This window comes from Sparus aurata, chromosome 2, assembly GCF_900880675.1.
Source record: "Sparus aurata chromosome 2, fSpaAur1.1, whole genome shotgun sequence".
NCBI lineage: Eukaryota > Metazoa > Chordata > Actinopteri > Spariformes > Sparidae > Sparus > Sparus aurata.
In genome coordinates, this window is record NC_044188.1 from 14,628,261 (window position 1) to 14,643,471 (window position 15,211).

The 15,211-nt window shown below is 38.7% G+C and overlaps 1 protein-coding gene across 1 annotated transcript; it reads left to right on the plus strand.

The window, feature by feature from the left end:
• The first annotated feature begins 970 nt into the window (after positions 1-970).
• On the plus strand, positions 971-13,343 carry clptm1 (CLPTM1 regulator of GABA type A receptor forward trafficking). The gene is made up of 14 exons (XM_030393250.1): positions 971-1,124; positions 5,451-5,584; positions 7,299-7,413; positions 7,623-7,781; positions 7,966-8,083; positions 8,182-8,267; positions 8,969-9,089; positions 9,202-9,446; positions 9,649-9,742; positions 9,823-10,013; positions 10,278-10,373; positions 10,493-10,628; positions 11,721-11,888; positions 12,123-13,343. The coding sequence occupies exons 1-14, from the start codon at positions 1,074-1,076 to the stop codon at positions 12,302-12,304; spliced, it is 1,896 nt and encodes a 631-aa protein (XP_030249110.1). The 5' UTR covers positions 971-1,073; the 3' UTR covers positions 12,305-13,343.
• The last annotated feature ends 1,868 nt before the right edge of the window (positions 13,344-15,211 follow it).

The following is a 15,211-nucleotide window of genomic DNA, read 5'->3' on the forward strand; positions in this document are numbered from 1 at the left end:
CAGTTATGAACAGTGGGAAGTTTGAATAGTGAAAAATACAGACATTTAAAATGACTCTCCCTGAAGAAATTGCCTCCAAGGCAATGGTACAACTCTCTATACTGAATATGTGGGGGCCTACAGTATGCAGAATTGTCATTGTATTGTGCACACTCTAAGTTCTTTATTAGAAAAAGAAAGAGAGCATATTGCACATCGACAAAACAAAAAACAGAATAGCCAGAGGTATGTTTGTTACATTACACAATCAAATAGTCAAGAAATAGGTATCTTGAGGGTTTCAACAGCCTTATTATTAGAATTAGAAATGAGTTTTATTTATGGATAAACATCTCTAAGGAAAATAACCACACACAACTTCACAATACTGAAGTTACATTTATGAGTGAAATGTTAAATTAAAAGTACATGCTGATGACCCTCATGAAGGCCACAAGCTGAAATGTGTTAGTCACCAGATGAAGTTCTTCACACTGCAAGTGTGGCTGAAGTTTTTGACCTTTTCAGACTTTTTTCCCTCATCCATGCACCTTTGAAGTAGCTGAACTCCCCATCTGCTTCTAAAATATTCATTGTATAGAAGTAAAATCAGGAATGGATGCTATATATAAAAGCACCTAATGCACTTGTTTCAGAATTTAATTAGCACATACAATTATTATTATTATTGATGAACTGACATATACACAGCAATCGATGTTGTAACTAGTTAAGGTACAGCTATACTGCTGTGTAAAATGCAGTATTTGTCCATGAAATGCTGTGAAGCACAAATAAAACAAGCAGTCCAGGTTCCATTTTTAGTTTTTCGAGAGCTTTCATTTTATTTTTTGAGTCACGCGTCCAAAGCTGCATGACTGGGCACAGTGTTTCGTGCTGTTTCATCAGCCTTGTCACAAAAAGCAGCTTACAATATTTATCAGCCTCACATTCTTCATCATCATCATCCCCCCCGCCCGAAGACTCGCGTCACTCCAATGACGCTACAACTGAGATCTCGCGAGACCTAGCGCGCTTTCCCAGCCAGAAGTGTGGTGGAGTGGTGTGTGTGTGCGCGACAGAGACAAGGAAAGATGGCGACGCAGGAGAGCGAAGCAGCCAAAGCTACCGTGAGCAACGGCGAGGTAAAATGAATGACACTCTTACTGCCTTATGTACTTTTCTCGTCCAGAGTGAGGGGGTCGTTTTTTGTTTGTTTGAGCGTTGAGTGCGGGCCCGTAAACGTTTAAACGTGTTACCGATCGTTACACGAGCCCCAGTGACGTTGTCAGTGCCGGTTGGTTTTAAAACGACCCCCTCCTGTCGTTAACGATGTGTTGAGAAATCCTGTCTGTTAGCGAGCAGATGTACGGAGTGAGGACGGTGCGAATTGTCACGTTGAAATATACATTCATGTGAAAATGGTAAAATAATTAGTTGACTGAAAGCGTGATAGTGTGAGGCAGCTGACTGCTGCAGTGTGACAGTTAGCTAGCTATCACAAGGCCTGAACCTGAGCGACGCACCTCGGCTTGACTAACCAGGCCAGTCTGGAGCAGCTAGCACACATTTCTTACCCACTCGTAGACCTAATGTCACCTGTCTTTTATTTACAGCCATCGCAGGGAAGACTTCCTTGTTAATGTGCATTTCAAAGCCTCACCGTAAAGATTCACCTGGTAGTTTAACATTGACAGGTTAGATAAATCAGGTGTAGCCATAGTCAGATCTGGAAAACCCAGGAAAATGCTTCCTTAAATAGTTATAACAGCAGTTGTTGGAGGTAATTCAGGCAGTATCCAGCCAACCAGCACTTATTTCCGGATTGACAAATGTATGTCACAAGTAACTGGAGGTCAAAGTGAATCATCACTCTCTTGAGGCAAATCACTGTTCTCTCATATGCTTAACCACAGTCGGTCAGTCTTTTGCCAAACAAACTAAATGATTGATAGTAATACAAAACCCTCATATCATAAGCAAACAGATTGTGATGCTCTAGACAATGTTAAGCATTTTAAGCAGTTCACCAGTCATTTTTTTTATACCAACCAACATGTCTACTCAGTTATTTTAGGGCCAGGTACAGGCTACCTTTTAGTTTTTACCCTGACCCTGACCCTAACCCTCCACCAGAGCTCAACAGTCCCTTTTTAAATCAATCAAGTCTAATCTGACATCAAATAAAACGATCTGAATTTTTTTTGGATCTACATCAAATCGTACTCAGTCATGTGTGTGTGTATATAAATGCCAGCCACCTAATAATTATGGCATTTTTTCACCATCAAGATCCAATGTTAACAAAAAATGTGGCAATGTCACAAAGTTAGATAGAGTGAGAAAAATCTTCTCCATCCAAGTTTCATCAAAACTCTGTTTTTTTGTGTGAGCCCGCTGACCAACTAACCAGCAGATAAAGGCAAAAAAAAAATCAGCCTCCTTGGGAAAGGTAACTAGGGTTTTTTTTAAGCATCACTTTACACTGCTCATGTATGATCATTACACTGAAGTTTCAGAGATAAGCAAAGATGGAGCAAAGAGAAATCCCTGACAATCTCAGAAAAAAACAATAAGGCTGTTAAACAACTAGAGTTGCAACACGTAATCCATTAGTTGTCATATATTGAATTAGTCGCCATCTATTTTGATGATCAAGTAATATGTTTGGGTTTTTTTTTTTTTTTTAAGAAAATTCAAAATTCCAGCTTGTTAAATTTGAATATTTTCTGGTTTCTTTACTCCACTATGAAACTGATTATATTTGAATTGTAGACAAAACAAGACATTGGAGGACTTCATTTGGGACTTTCGGAAATACTGGTTGACATTTTTCCCCATTTACTGACAGCTTATGGACCAACCAACTCATTGTTTGATAGACAATATAATCAACAGATTCATCAACAGATTCACCAACAGTATAAACGATTGTGAAATTCATTCCTATAAACATTAACCACTCCTTTTTGAAGGTTTTCCTAGCATGTCAGTCTCTTACAACTATGTAAGAGAAAGAAAGTAGTAGTAAGTTTTTGTGATTTTTATTTTTTTTAATTTATTTTTTTCCCCCATACAGTTTGTCTTTTGAGGACTCTGAAAATACCTGCAAAACAGTGCTTGAATGTTAAACAATTTGGGTATTGTTACAGGTTGACAAAAATGAATCTTCCACAATACCAGATGCTGTTTGATTCAAATTCTAATGTTAATTAACAAAGAAAAGTGGCAGAAACGAGGGCAAGGGTTCAGTGTGTGCCTAGTGTCTCTTTTGGAATGAAATTGCTCTGTCAGGATAAATGCGCTATTAGTTTTATAAGAGGCACTCATGTTGCTCTCAAGGCCCACTGCTGCTATTGGATCAATTAAAAGAATCTTCAGTGGTATTAATCTAGGGAAAACATTAAGTGGCTATTGGCCAAATGTAACCAGAGGTGTTTGCTCTGCTTTTCATTTGGCAGTTTTTATGTATTTTCTGCTGAGTAAGGTTGTGAATCATGATAAAGTCAGCGTCTTTAATGTCTTCAATAAGTAATTAGAATTGTCCTTGTGCTACAACTTACAGTTAACAAATAGGCATGGCATTAGAGACAGAAAGCATTTAAGGATTAAATATTGACACACATTTCACAGACGTGGCCTTTGTATCCTTAATCATGTTCCTGATATTGCATATTAGTTTGCTTGCCTCTTGAGGGAGATACTTTCAGGCCATGTGAACTAAGTATTATCATAACAGTCTCATCCTCTATGAACTTTTTGCCCTCTTTCTGTCAGACACACACATGCAGTGGCAATCCAGTGTCAAGCATTTACTCTTCACTGTGAATAGTTGGTTAATTGTTAATCCATGTTCAGAGTGTGTCGATTGTAAATTATTATCTTGACCTGGAACAGATGACCTGTTTTTGTTGGTTAGCACATTTATGATCCCTCTGTGTAAAGATTATATTGTTGGTCCCTCCAGGAGACAGAGATCCATGTCTCTGATAATAGAATTGCTTCTATTTTAACACAACAGGACATGGCAAGAAGGATGAAAAGCTCTATTCTGGGCCTCTTCCTTGGCCTTGAAATGTGTGTTTATGATGGTGACAGTGAGGCCAGTGGCTTTTCACAAACCTTATTATTTTCACTGTTCACTCAGTTCAAGGCCTTCCGGGCACCCTGATGAATGATAATAATCTGCTCTGCAGAAAGCGTTTTTACCCTCAAGTGTTGTTTGTTTCTAGAGGCCAACCTCTGGTGTCCCTTGTGTTGGTGACAATGGAGGGAGATTAGATGTTTTAGATAGTGAATGAGTCTCATGACTTGGCATGTGCTTGTGTATTGTGTCACTTGAATAGAATGTGGCCTTGCTGGAGGAGTGGGGGGATCACACTGACACACCAAAGCAAACTAGTGATAGATCTTAACTACTGATTGTTATGCAAATATGTATGCTGGTACTCACAAGAATTTGACATCGGAACAGTTATTTAAACTATGCAAAACAAAGGCTCTGTTTAGATCATCATTTTGAAATAAAATAGTAGGCATGTGCATAATTAGTCAACTTTGTGATTAAGCGTGGCTAACCTCGTTAGTTGGCACCAGAAATACAGATCTCTGTGTGGGGAGTTCTTCCAGGACGCTGCTCTGCTGATGGTGGTCAGATAGTGGACTGTGTGTTGTGGAATTGCTTTTTTTTAAATATTTTGCCTTTTTAGAATCATGTTTTTGCTACTGGGATATTTATCTTATATTTGTTAAGGCTGTGTTATTTAATGTAGTATTGTGCTGACCTGACCTTCATTAAAAAAACAAGCATCCTTTACTAATGTTGCTTCTTTGATGTTACACAAACATCCACCACCTGTCATGTTTTGTAGGTTAATGTACATAATCTCAGCTGCATTTAATATACAATATTGTTTCTCTAAGATTGTGATCAGTGATTTCCAATTACTCTTATGGCAATATTCTTTTGAACAATGTTTAACCTTATGTTTACTCAAAAGTTAAACATCAGGGAATTAGTCATAAGAAACCTCACTGTTAAATAATAGCCTGTCAGTATCAGTTTCAACAGATTAAGTAATCTAGTGGTATAGTTTGCTTGGAAAAGCATAATATTTATGTTATATTTAGCTGTCCTGTAGGAAAATTGTTTCCGTTTTCAAATATTGCATGTGTTTTATTTGCCAAGCACATTTTTCAAATTTGTTTGAATAAACCTGTCCCTTATCTGTACCTTCTGTCCTTGAAGAGATACTGTATACCCCCTGTTTTGACTGGAGATTGTGGGTGAATCACTGTCATCTCTGTCAGCGCTCAGTAAAGTACAGTGGCTACATCAGATTTAAAGCACATGAGTGGCTCTTTCTAACTGCCAGTGAAGCTGTTCTTGTTTGACTTCATTACTTGAAGCCATCGCTGCTCCATCATCGTGGCTTTCTTTGGCCACACTAACCCTGTGTCTTTGGTTGTAGGTGAGCAGCAATGGAACTGCTGCAACAACAGATGACCAGACTGTGCAGGCAGCTGGAAATGCGCAGGATCCTCAGCAGCAGCAGCAGCAACAAGCACCTAATGCATGGCAGGTCATTAAAGGAGTGCTCTTCAGGTGAGTTTGCATTTTTAATATGGCAGAGTCGCCCTATCTTTACAAGCAGAGAGTGCCATCTGATTGGTAAAAGCTTACTTTGACACTATGGGTGTAATTATTAACAAAATACACAATGTGATATATCAAAGGGGCCCAAGGACCCCCGGCCAACCCCAACTGAATAAACAAGCTGTATTAGTAGAGGAATAGAGGAAAATAAGGTCTCTAGATGACTGTTTTGAAGCTGAAAAGATGGCAGGGTCCGTCAAATATAAACAAAGTAAAACAGTATGAAATTGTGTTGTCTTTTAGGGTCATGTTGTTTACTCAGTCATAAAAATTGAATAAAAATAGTTTGTTTATTTAGTTTGTTTAGGCAGTCAGTGATGATTTTTCTTCTTCTCCTCATTAAAATTTATGACCCTATACTACATAGTCCACCTTTTAAGGTGGAGTCACATTCCATGTAAAAGTGGAAAGTTAAATGGGAATTCATCTTAAGGTCACCTCACTTTTAGAAAGTCCTGTCTCTACAGATTTTGAATCTACAGTACATTGCTTCTCTATCTGTCATTTTATCCAAAATTGGCTTTTTAAAAGCTAGTTTTTAACCTAAACCAGAAAGACAAATAGTTTATTGATGAGTTTCCTTCTCTGTTTTGGTCTAGTCATAAGGGAAATTTTGTTCTGGTTTAGCTTGGTGGGTTGATAAAGGTCAGATCCCTAATCCTGATCTGCTTAATGTCCACTGTGTTCATTGTATTTACTCTCTCAAATTCAGACTGACGGATAGGTCAACAATCATTTGATCATCAATCTGCATTTTAAAGGCATGATTCACTGCCATAATAATAACCAAACAGTTTGTCATATGTTACTAAACTGCAGCCTCCTAATGTAACATATTCTATGATGGGTCCAAGAGCAGATTTGGGCTGCAATACTATAAAAAATAAAATACAACAATGTCAGGTTTACGACAGCTGAGCTAAGTAAGATCGGGGGGTGGATTATTTTGACATATAATATTGCTAGACTGTGATCGAAGTAAGTTTTAATGTCTCCCATGAGGTTGAAGAGCGAGTAGCTTTTGATAAAGAGTCGTAGGTTAAAAACATGAATATTCACTTGATTGCTGTAGGTCAGTTTGACTCTTTGGACTATGATCTTGTCTGAAGTGGCCTATAAAAAACATCCTGACAAAGAACCTTTCATTATGAATTGAGGTTTGATATCAGACAACAAATGCCTTGTTTATGTGTCAGCTCTTCATATTAACCAAACAAGGAAGTCCACAAAGGAAGGTTAAGTTACACTAATATTTTTTATATTTAAAAATATTTTACAATCTTTCTTTGCCTCAGTCTACTCTGGGTTCATCTTTGACTTCTTGGCCTAGAAGTCAAATCTCCTTTGATCTTCCACTGATTTTATTTTGTTTTTTATGATGCATAAAGTGTATCTCTCTGAAAGTCTGAATGTAATGCAGTTTGACTGGATTCAGTTAAACCAGATTAGCTTCCTTGTGGTTTTACTCTCCTGGAGCAGCTCTTCAGATCTCAAGAGAAAAGGAGCTTGTTATGCTTAAAAACCCAGTATTTCTCCTTTAACAATGAAATTTAAGGGTTAATCCATATTTCCTTCCTTTTTTCTTTTGTTTCCTCCCCTTATCAGAATTCTGTATTTTATTACTTTTCTTTTCCTCTGACTCTGTTTTTACATATTCCTCCAGAATCTTCATAATCTGGGCAATCAGTAGCTGGTTCCGTCGTGGGCCGTCCACTCCCGACCCCAGCACACCAGCCGGGGCACCCAGCAGGAACTTATTCCCCAAGGAAACCCTCATGGTATTACACCCGTCACCTCAGCCTGCTGCCTTGTCTGCACGGCCAGCTGTTTAATTAAACATGTTGTAATTGATTTGAAGCATTCTCAAACACCCCTCATACTCTGATCCCCTCAAGTATGTGATATCGCACCCTTTCAGAGTAACTCGCTCGCTCTCCCCTGACACTGTAATATCATAAACACCTCTATTTTCTCACCTTTCCTGCAGGACATGTATGTGTATGTGTCCCAGGATGAGGTGTTCTCTGACTTCAACAACACAGAGGCCCTGTTCTGGTTCCACAGAGACCTGGTCTATGGAGACTGGGCCACGGGGGAGAATGGAGATGGCTGTTATGAGCACCATAAGGAGATGGAGATCCCAGAGGTGGGGATGACTGAGGGTGGAGGGGAGGTAGATGTATAGTGAGGAGGATGGATTAGTTTAGTACAAGAGGTAGATGTGGGTGAAGGCAGGGAAGATGGGTTAGTAATGAACATGACAGATTTGTACTGTAGATGGATCCTGTCTGAGTCTCTGACACAACCTCCTATTTGGTGTTTTCTTGCAGACGGTGCAGCAGAACGGTTCCTTGTACATGCACGTCTACTTCACTAAAAGTGGATTCCACCCAGACCCTAAACGCAAGGGGCAGTATCGCAGGCTGGCAACAGTTCATGCAACACGAAGTAAGCGCATTTGGAATGCACATTTAAGACTTAAGTTGCAATAATACAGTGACACATTATGATTTCTGTGTTGTAATATATACTTTTTACCCTTTCAGTGCTGAATAAATTCAAGCGAAGAAAATTTCAGAAGACCAAGAATCTGCTAACAGGAGAGACGGAAGCAGATCCCGAAATGATCAAGGTTGCTGTATTTTATTATTTTATACACTTTAGAGCTCGACCAATAAATCAACCTGATCAGCTGATATTAGCTTATTGTAGATATAGCATCAGTCTGTCAGCTGGTATGTCACAAGATGATTGAAGTACAAAGTTGGAGGTTATTTTTTAGTATTGTATTTTTTGCTGGCACTTTCATGAGCTCCTGGCTCATGACATCCCTGCCATCAGTTTGTAAGTCCTGGAAAATTGAGTAGGTAGTTGTGTAGCGGGCTAAAAAGGCTTTTTGAAGCGGTTACTTTTGGGAGGAAGAAAAAGAAGAACATTTTCCTCTGAAAAGGTTGAATTAGAGATTGTGTTTCATAAATTTGAATGATCCAATTCGTGCTCTTTCAGAAATGGCTTGATCAAGGCCTGAATGACTTTAAAACGTTTTATGATAGATTTCATTGTTTCACAAAAACACTTCTCAGTGTGTCCCTATCAGTTAGTAATAGTGTCACCATTATGTAGTTTGTTCACCAGAGAGCGGTGACAAGGTTTTTTTTTCCCAACCTTAAAATGTCATCTGTAGTCAGATTTCCCCCGCCTCTTGTGACCATGGTACAAAGGGATCTGTATTAATGATTTTTTGTTTTGTTATGTTATCAGATTTTAAAGCTTTTTTTTTATTTTTTATTTTTTTTTAACAATAAATCTATCTGTACCTATGTGTTTCTTCAGAGGGCAGAGAGCCATGGTCCAGTGGAGATCATCTCTCATTGGCACCCCAACCTTACCATCAACATGGTAGATGACCACACTGCTTGGGTCAAAGGCTCTGTGCCCCCTCCTCTAGACCAGCGTGAGTTCCTCCCACTAGCCTTTATACCATTTACTTCACCAAACCTACAACAGCTATTAAATGTGCCAGATAATGAGACTTTCCCCCTCTGTTTCTACTCTTCTACCCCTAGATGTTAAGTTTGATGCAGTAAGTGGTGACTACTATCCCATTGTATACTTCAACGACTACTGGAACCTTCAGAAGGACTACTATCCTATCAACGACACCCTGAAAACACTCCCGCTGCGCCTCTCCTACTGCCCGCTGTCCTTGTGGCGTTGGCAGCTGTACGCTGCCCAAAATGCACGCTCACCATGGAACTTCCTCCCTGAGGACACCTATGAGCAGTCTGATGAAGACCAAGACTCTGTCAAGGTGAGAGCTCGAGGGTCACAGACACAGAAAACTAAAAAGAAAATAATTGTTTTAGATGTGATGAGAAGGATTTTTTTTTTACAGCAGGTTTGATTTTGGGTCCCCTCAAGTTGAATTGCAATAATAATGCCTCTTATTTGGATATTTATATCATGATACAGAAATAAACTAAAGATTTAATAAAAAAAACACTCTTTTGTAGGTGGCCCTTCTAGAAACCAACCCATACCTTCTGGGTCTCACCATTGTTGTCTCCATCGTGCACAGCATCTTCGAGTTTCTTGCTTTCAAGAATGGTAAGGTCACCACAGCTGGTTGATATTGACAACAAATTAATAGCTTACACAGCTTGACCTCACCTCCGTCTCCTCCTCAGACATTCAGTTCTGGAACAGCAGACAGTCTCTAGAAGGCCTTTCGGTGCGTTCCATCATCTTTGGCGTTTTCCAGTCTCTGGTGGTGCTGCTCTACATTCTGGACAATGAGACCAACTTTGTGGTGCAGGTCAGCGTCTTCATCGGCCTCCTTATTGACCTGTGGAAAATCACTAAGGTCATGGACGTCAAGGTAAGTTGGTACAGAACTTTTTTCATGCACAGTATTAAAAACTCTGAGTCAGTTGGCTCCTATTCGACATCTTTAAAAAATATGTGCAGCCCATTTCACTGATAAGTTCACCTTATACCAAAAAAAGTGTTGGCTTACAAGAAAATGTGTTGAGATGCTAAATTGGACACATATAGGCTGTAAAAGGAAACTTTCCTATCCTTCCCAAACATATTACTATGTTTGGCCTTATCACAGTTATCACCTTTTTTTGTCTTTCCCTAGTTGGACAGAGAGAACAAAATCGCAGGAATACTCCCAAGATTGGTATTTAAAGACAAGTCAACATATGTGCAGTCTTCAACCAAAATCTACGACGATGTAAGTAAAATAAATACTCAACTGCAAGAGCAAACCTAAATATGCATTTCTCTGTTGAGATTAAAAAGATAAGACAAGTATGTCAATGTCATTCCTTTTCTCTCCTGTTCTGTGAACAGATGGCCTTCAGGTACTTGTCGTGGCTGCTCTACCCTCTGTTCGGCTGCTATGCCATCTACAGTTTATTGTACGTAGAGCACAAAGGCTGGTACTCATGGGTACTCAGCATGCTCTATGGCTTCTTGTTAACCTTTGGTAAGTTCTTCTAAAGCATTTATACACTCCACTACTTATCATTTTGTCTTGTGTGTTCATTTTTGTCTTAGCAGAACATTTTAATTGATCATCCAGAAATAGAACTTTATACATCAGCTAAAAACTGAATGTTCTGTATCAATTTCTTTTTAATAGTAAAACAAAAGAATTATACTATAAATAACTAGAAAAACACTGCGACCCTTGAGCGAATTCAGGGTCATCTCAAAGGCACAGGCTGTGGTTTTGGACCCTCAACATTATTTAACATGTTCCAGTCTCCCAAAAGGTGGTACTAATGGATACAGATTCTCCTTTTGTTCCATTTACTGGTTTTTAACAAACTATATAACCATATGTCATCGCAGAGTGATCGTGACACTGTAGGAGATACAGATACTGTGCTGTGTTTGTCTACAAAGCTAATTGCCCCTCAGGGGTTTAAAACTTATTCTATTAATTATGAAAAAGGAGTAAATCGAGAGAGTGGAGGTGTTTTATATGTCAGAAATTATTTTGACAATTTATGGGTGTGCAATATAGCTGTGGATAAATTATGAAATATTGTCTTTGAGAGTCTGTGAAAAGTTTATTTTAGAAATATGAAACAAGAAGATAATGTGTAGGTGTACAAACTCAGGAAGCAAACCGTTTTTTAGAAGGCAAATAAATGTTGTCCTTACAGATTTTGTTGAAACGGACAAAACTTTTCAATGAAGTAGCAGACAGACATAAAGTATTAGTTATAATTCCACATCAATTCTTCTATAACATTCTTAACTCTCTCCATGGATTTTTAAAATGTTTTATTCGCATCGTGCATTATTGAGTTCACTCTCTGCTGACACATCATGCCCGACAGGGTTTGTTCCTGTTTGTCAATCTATTTTTAAAGGCGAGATGAGGCTCATTATTGTTGTCTCTCTTAATTATCTTGTCTCCAAGTGGATGTTTCAATACTTGCATAATGGTTACGTATCCAACTCCCAACAGCCTTCGCTAATATGTTGTGTATTAATAGACTCCAGGAGTGCAGTCATGCTGCCTGCGGTCGTACCTAACGGGTGCATACCTTATTCTTTTGGATTTTAGGTTTCATTACAATGACGCCGCAGCTATTCATCAACTACAAAATGAAGTCTGTGGCCCACCTCCCGTGGAGGATGCTCACCTACAAGGCTCTCAATACCTTTATTGATGACCTGTTTGCCTTCGTCATCAAGATGCCCATGATGTACAGGATAGGATGCCTCAGAGACGGTACGTCTTCCCTGATTTGGATGTTTATATTTTGTATTTTTTAGAAATTTACCAAATCAAGGGGAAGTTAACTTCACTTCAAACAACTTGGATGTGCAGTCAAATAATCTTCACCATGAATTCCTTATAGGGTGTGAATGCAGCATTAGTGTGATTTAGATTTAAAGTCTGCCTTAGTTATTGTGGGAATAATGGATTGGAAAAAGTGTTCCTCATGGTTTCTCTTTCCTGCAGATGTGGTCTTCTTCATCTACCTTTACCAGCGCTGGATCTATCGGGTCGATCCCAACAGGGTCAACGAGTTTGGCACTAGCGGAGCAGACCACAGCCAGGACAACACAGCAGCAGTAGACACTGCTCCTGACACAGCTGCCGCCATCACAGACAAACCAGAGGGGGAGAAGAAGAACGATTAAGCAGGACCACACCCTTATCCACTTCCCTGACCCTCACTGCTGGGGGCAAAGATGACTTGTGGAAATTAGGCAGGCAGGGAGGGAGGGGAGTTGTCGTTAAGCTGTCACAGACGCCACAACAAAAAAAAATGCAGTTCAACTGTTCCCCCTGATTTCTGTGTGGACCCACAGAGAATCATATTCAGTGTAGACTTGGTAAATTCTTATTTCTGTTCCCCGCCCTCTCGTTTTGCAGTTCAAGTGAAGTAAAACAAAACGTGATGTACTGTATTCTGTATAATTTCTCAGAGGGTAACAATGTCTTGGAGTAGAGGCTGGGAGGGGAACAGGTCGCAGTTCCACAACTTTTTCTTTTTCTACAGGGAAGAAAGAGGCCAAGTGCAACTTTTGTTCTTTGTGTAGATTCCTTGTGATATTTTCTTTTCATTCCATGTGAGCACCATCTTTCAGATTGCCTGGAAACTGGTGAGTAGTGCTGGAGGAAACTGGAAAGATCCTGAGCCACGGCGGATGCCGGTTCCTGAAAAAGAGAGGTGGTGACTGGAAACGAGATCCAACAAGACAGTTACTACTACCCTCAATTTTAAACAAATGGTTAATGTTCTAAGCTTGAACATAAAAAAATAACAGCCTTGTTGGTATTAATATAAATATATTAATATTGTCAATGACTTAATTTTTGTTTTTCAGTCACTGAAACATTATTTTGTATTTCCTCAGACTGTACAGAATCTCAGCTTGTCATGTTAATAATACCGATGTCAAACCTGTCTAGCCAATAGCTAATCTGCAAGTCTAATTTTTATTTCCCCCTCAGCCAGACGTCTGGTTTTCAAATTGTTTCACGTTCATGCTCCAAAGCAGATCACCTTGATATCCACAGTGGAGACGGGTGTCAGGTGTGTGCTGGAAAAATGGCAGTGTCTTGTTTTAATTTTGAGTGCTGTAAATCCTGAAACAAAGAGGGTTCCATGTTGGTACATATTAAATTTTGATTCATTCATGTTTATAGTAAAACTTATGTGTGATTTAAAATGTCTATGCAAAGCTTTTTTGATTTTACTGGGTTCAAGAACAATGTTTTTTTGCATGAAACTTAACTTTTAGTCTCTTTGTTGTGCTTATACAGCATGCACATTATTATGTGGCTATGCCTTTCTACTCTCTGGAGGCTTGAGTTATAGACCAACCAATGACCAATTTCATTCTTAATTATTCTACACTGAAAAAACTCACTCTTACCAAGCATAACTTCTAGTCAAAACTATCTCATTACACTAAAGATAGATGGGACTAATTTTTAGACAGTTTGCACTTGTGGTTTTGCTCGGAAAAGGGACTCAAACTATTGATTGTTTTAACAGTTGCTGTGCTTGAATCTGATCTTCAGTGGGTTTTTTAACTCAGACATTCCTTTTCCAGTGTCTGTGTGGAAAGACAAGAAATGCTAGCACTAAATATTTTATTTAAATTTTTTTTTCCTTGAGGTAAGCTATTTTGTCACAGATGATTTAATCCTCTAGCCTCTGACTTTCTGCCCACAGCTACAATTTTCTTTCTCTCATCCACTCAAATGGTTAAAAGCAAACCAAGGGTAGTTAAACTGGTCAGTATCCAGCCGGTGCCTGAATGATGTGAAACCAAATTGCAGTTCTAGCATTTGTGTAAATGAAGAGAGCATCAGGTGACGGCTGGAGATGTTTAACATGGTTTCACTTGCTTATGACGCATCTGTAGAAACTCTGTGTCCTAAATCCAAACCCTTAACCCACTGGGGCTGAAACATTTTGAGTTATGACCTAAATAGCCAAGCAATACAGACTTTTGACTTGCAGGAGGCCTAACGTGGGAAAAACATTCAGTATTTGATCATAAGATTAGTTTAGCGGACAAGTTTTCTCTCTTGTGAATCATCTCCAAGGTTTATAAAACATTTGTCTCTTCAAGACACTTTAAAGATTGTCCCAGATTGTTTTTTTTGGGACTTTTGCAACAGTTAATAATCTAATCATGCTGTGACCCCATGTTGTTTTTCTCATCTGTTGCACCACTGCAGCTGACATGAGTTATCTGTTTTTCTAAATGCCAGTCACCGCTTCCTCTAAACGCCCCAACTTTTGCTTTCCATTTCCTTTAAATCATTAGTTCTCTGTCTGACCAGCAGATGTCCCTGTTGCACCTCATTTGAGACAGAGTTGGTGGAAGATACTAGAAAGACGTCACTTCAATGAAGGCAGTTACTAAACGTGCAGAGAGGTTATTGGTGCGGTTCTACAGCTCTAATTATTTTAAAATCAGGACTTTCCACTTCGCCCTCAGCTTTTTTAAAAACAAGGATGTGCAGCAGGAAACATCTAAAACATGATTATTTACAACAGTTGGAGAAAAAAAAGTGAACAGGTATCCTTATTATGTCCATGGTAAGTCATACTTACCAGATAAATGTTGACTTTTTAGCTGATAATTCTGACTTTTTGGTTCATAGGTATGACTTTGATCTCATATTGAGTTCATTTTTGTTATGACTTTAAAATCTAATTTCAAGTTTGTATCTCATAATTATGGCTTTATTTCATAATTAGGCCTATTTCAATAATCAGTTTGGCTTTTTATTCAAAATGTGTCATAACATTTTATGTCATGATTCTGTTTTTTCTTAATCCATATTTTTACGTTTTGTCTCATGATTATGACTTGTTGCTTCATAATTTTTAAATTTTTTGTCAGTTATTACTTTTGATCTCATAGTTTTTATGTCATTAACTCCTACCATATTTTTTTCATCAAACTCAGTTTTCCCCTTATTTTTACTTTAATAGTCAGAAAAGAGCTTACACTGAAGCTGGCTTTGACTAGGCAGGATTTAAGGTGACGTTATCCTGTGTGATGGGATGGAGGCTCATTTAA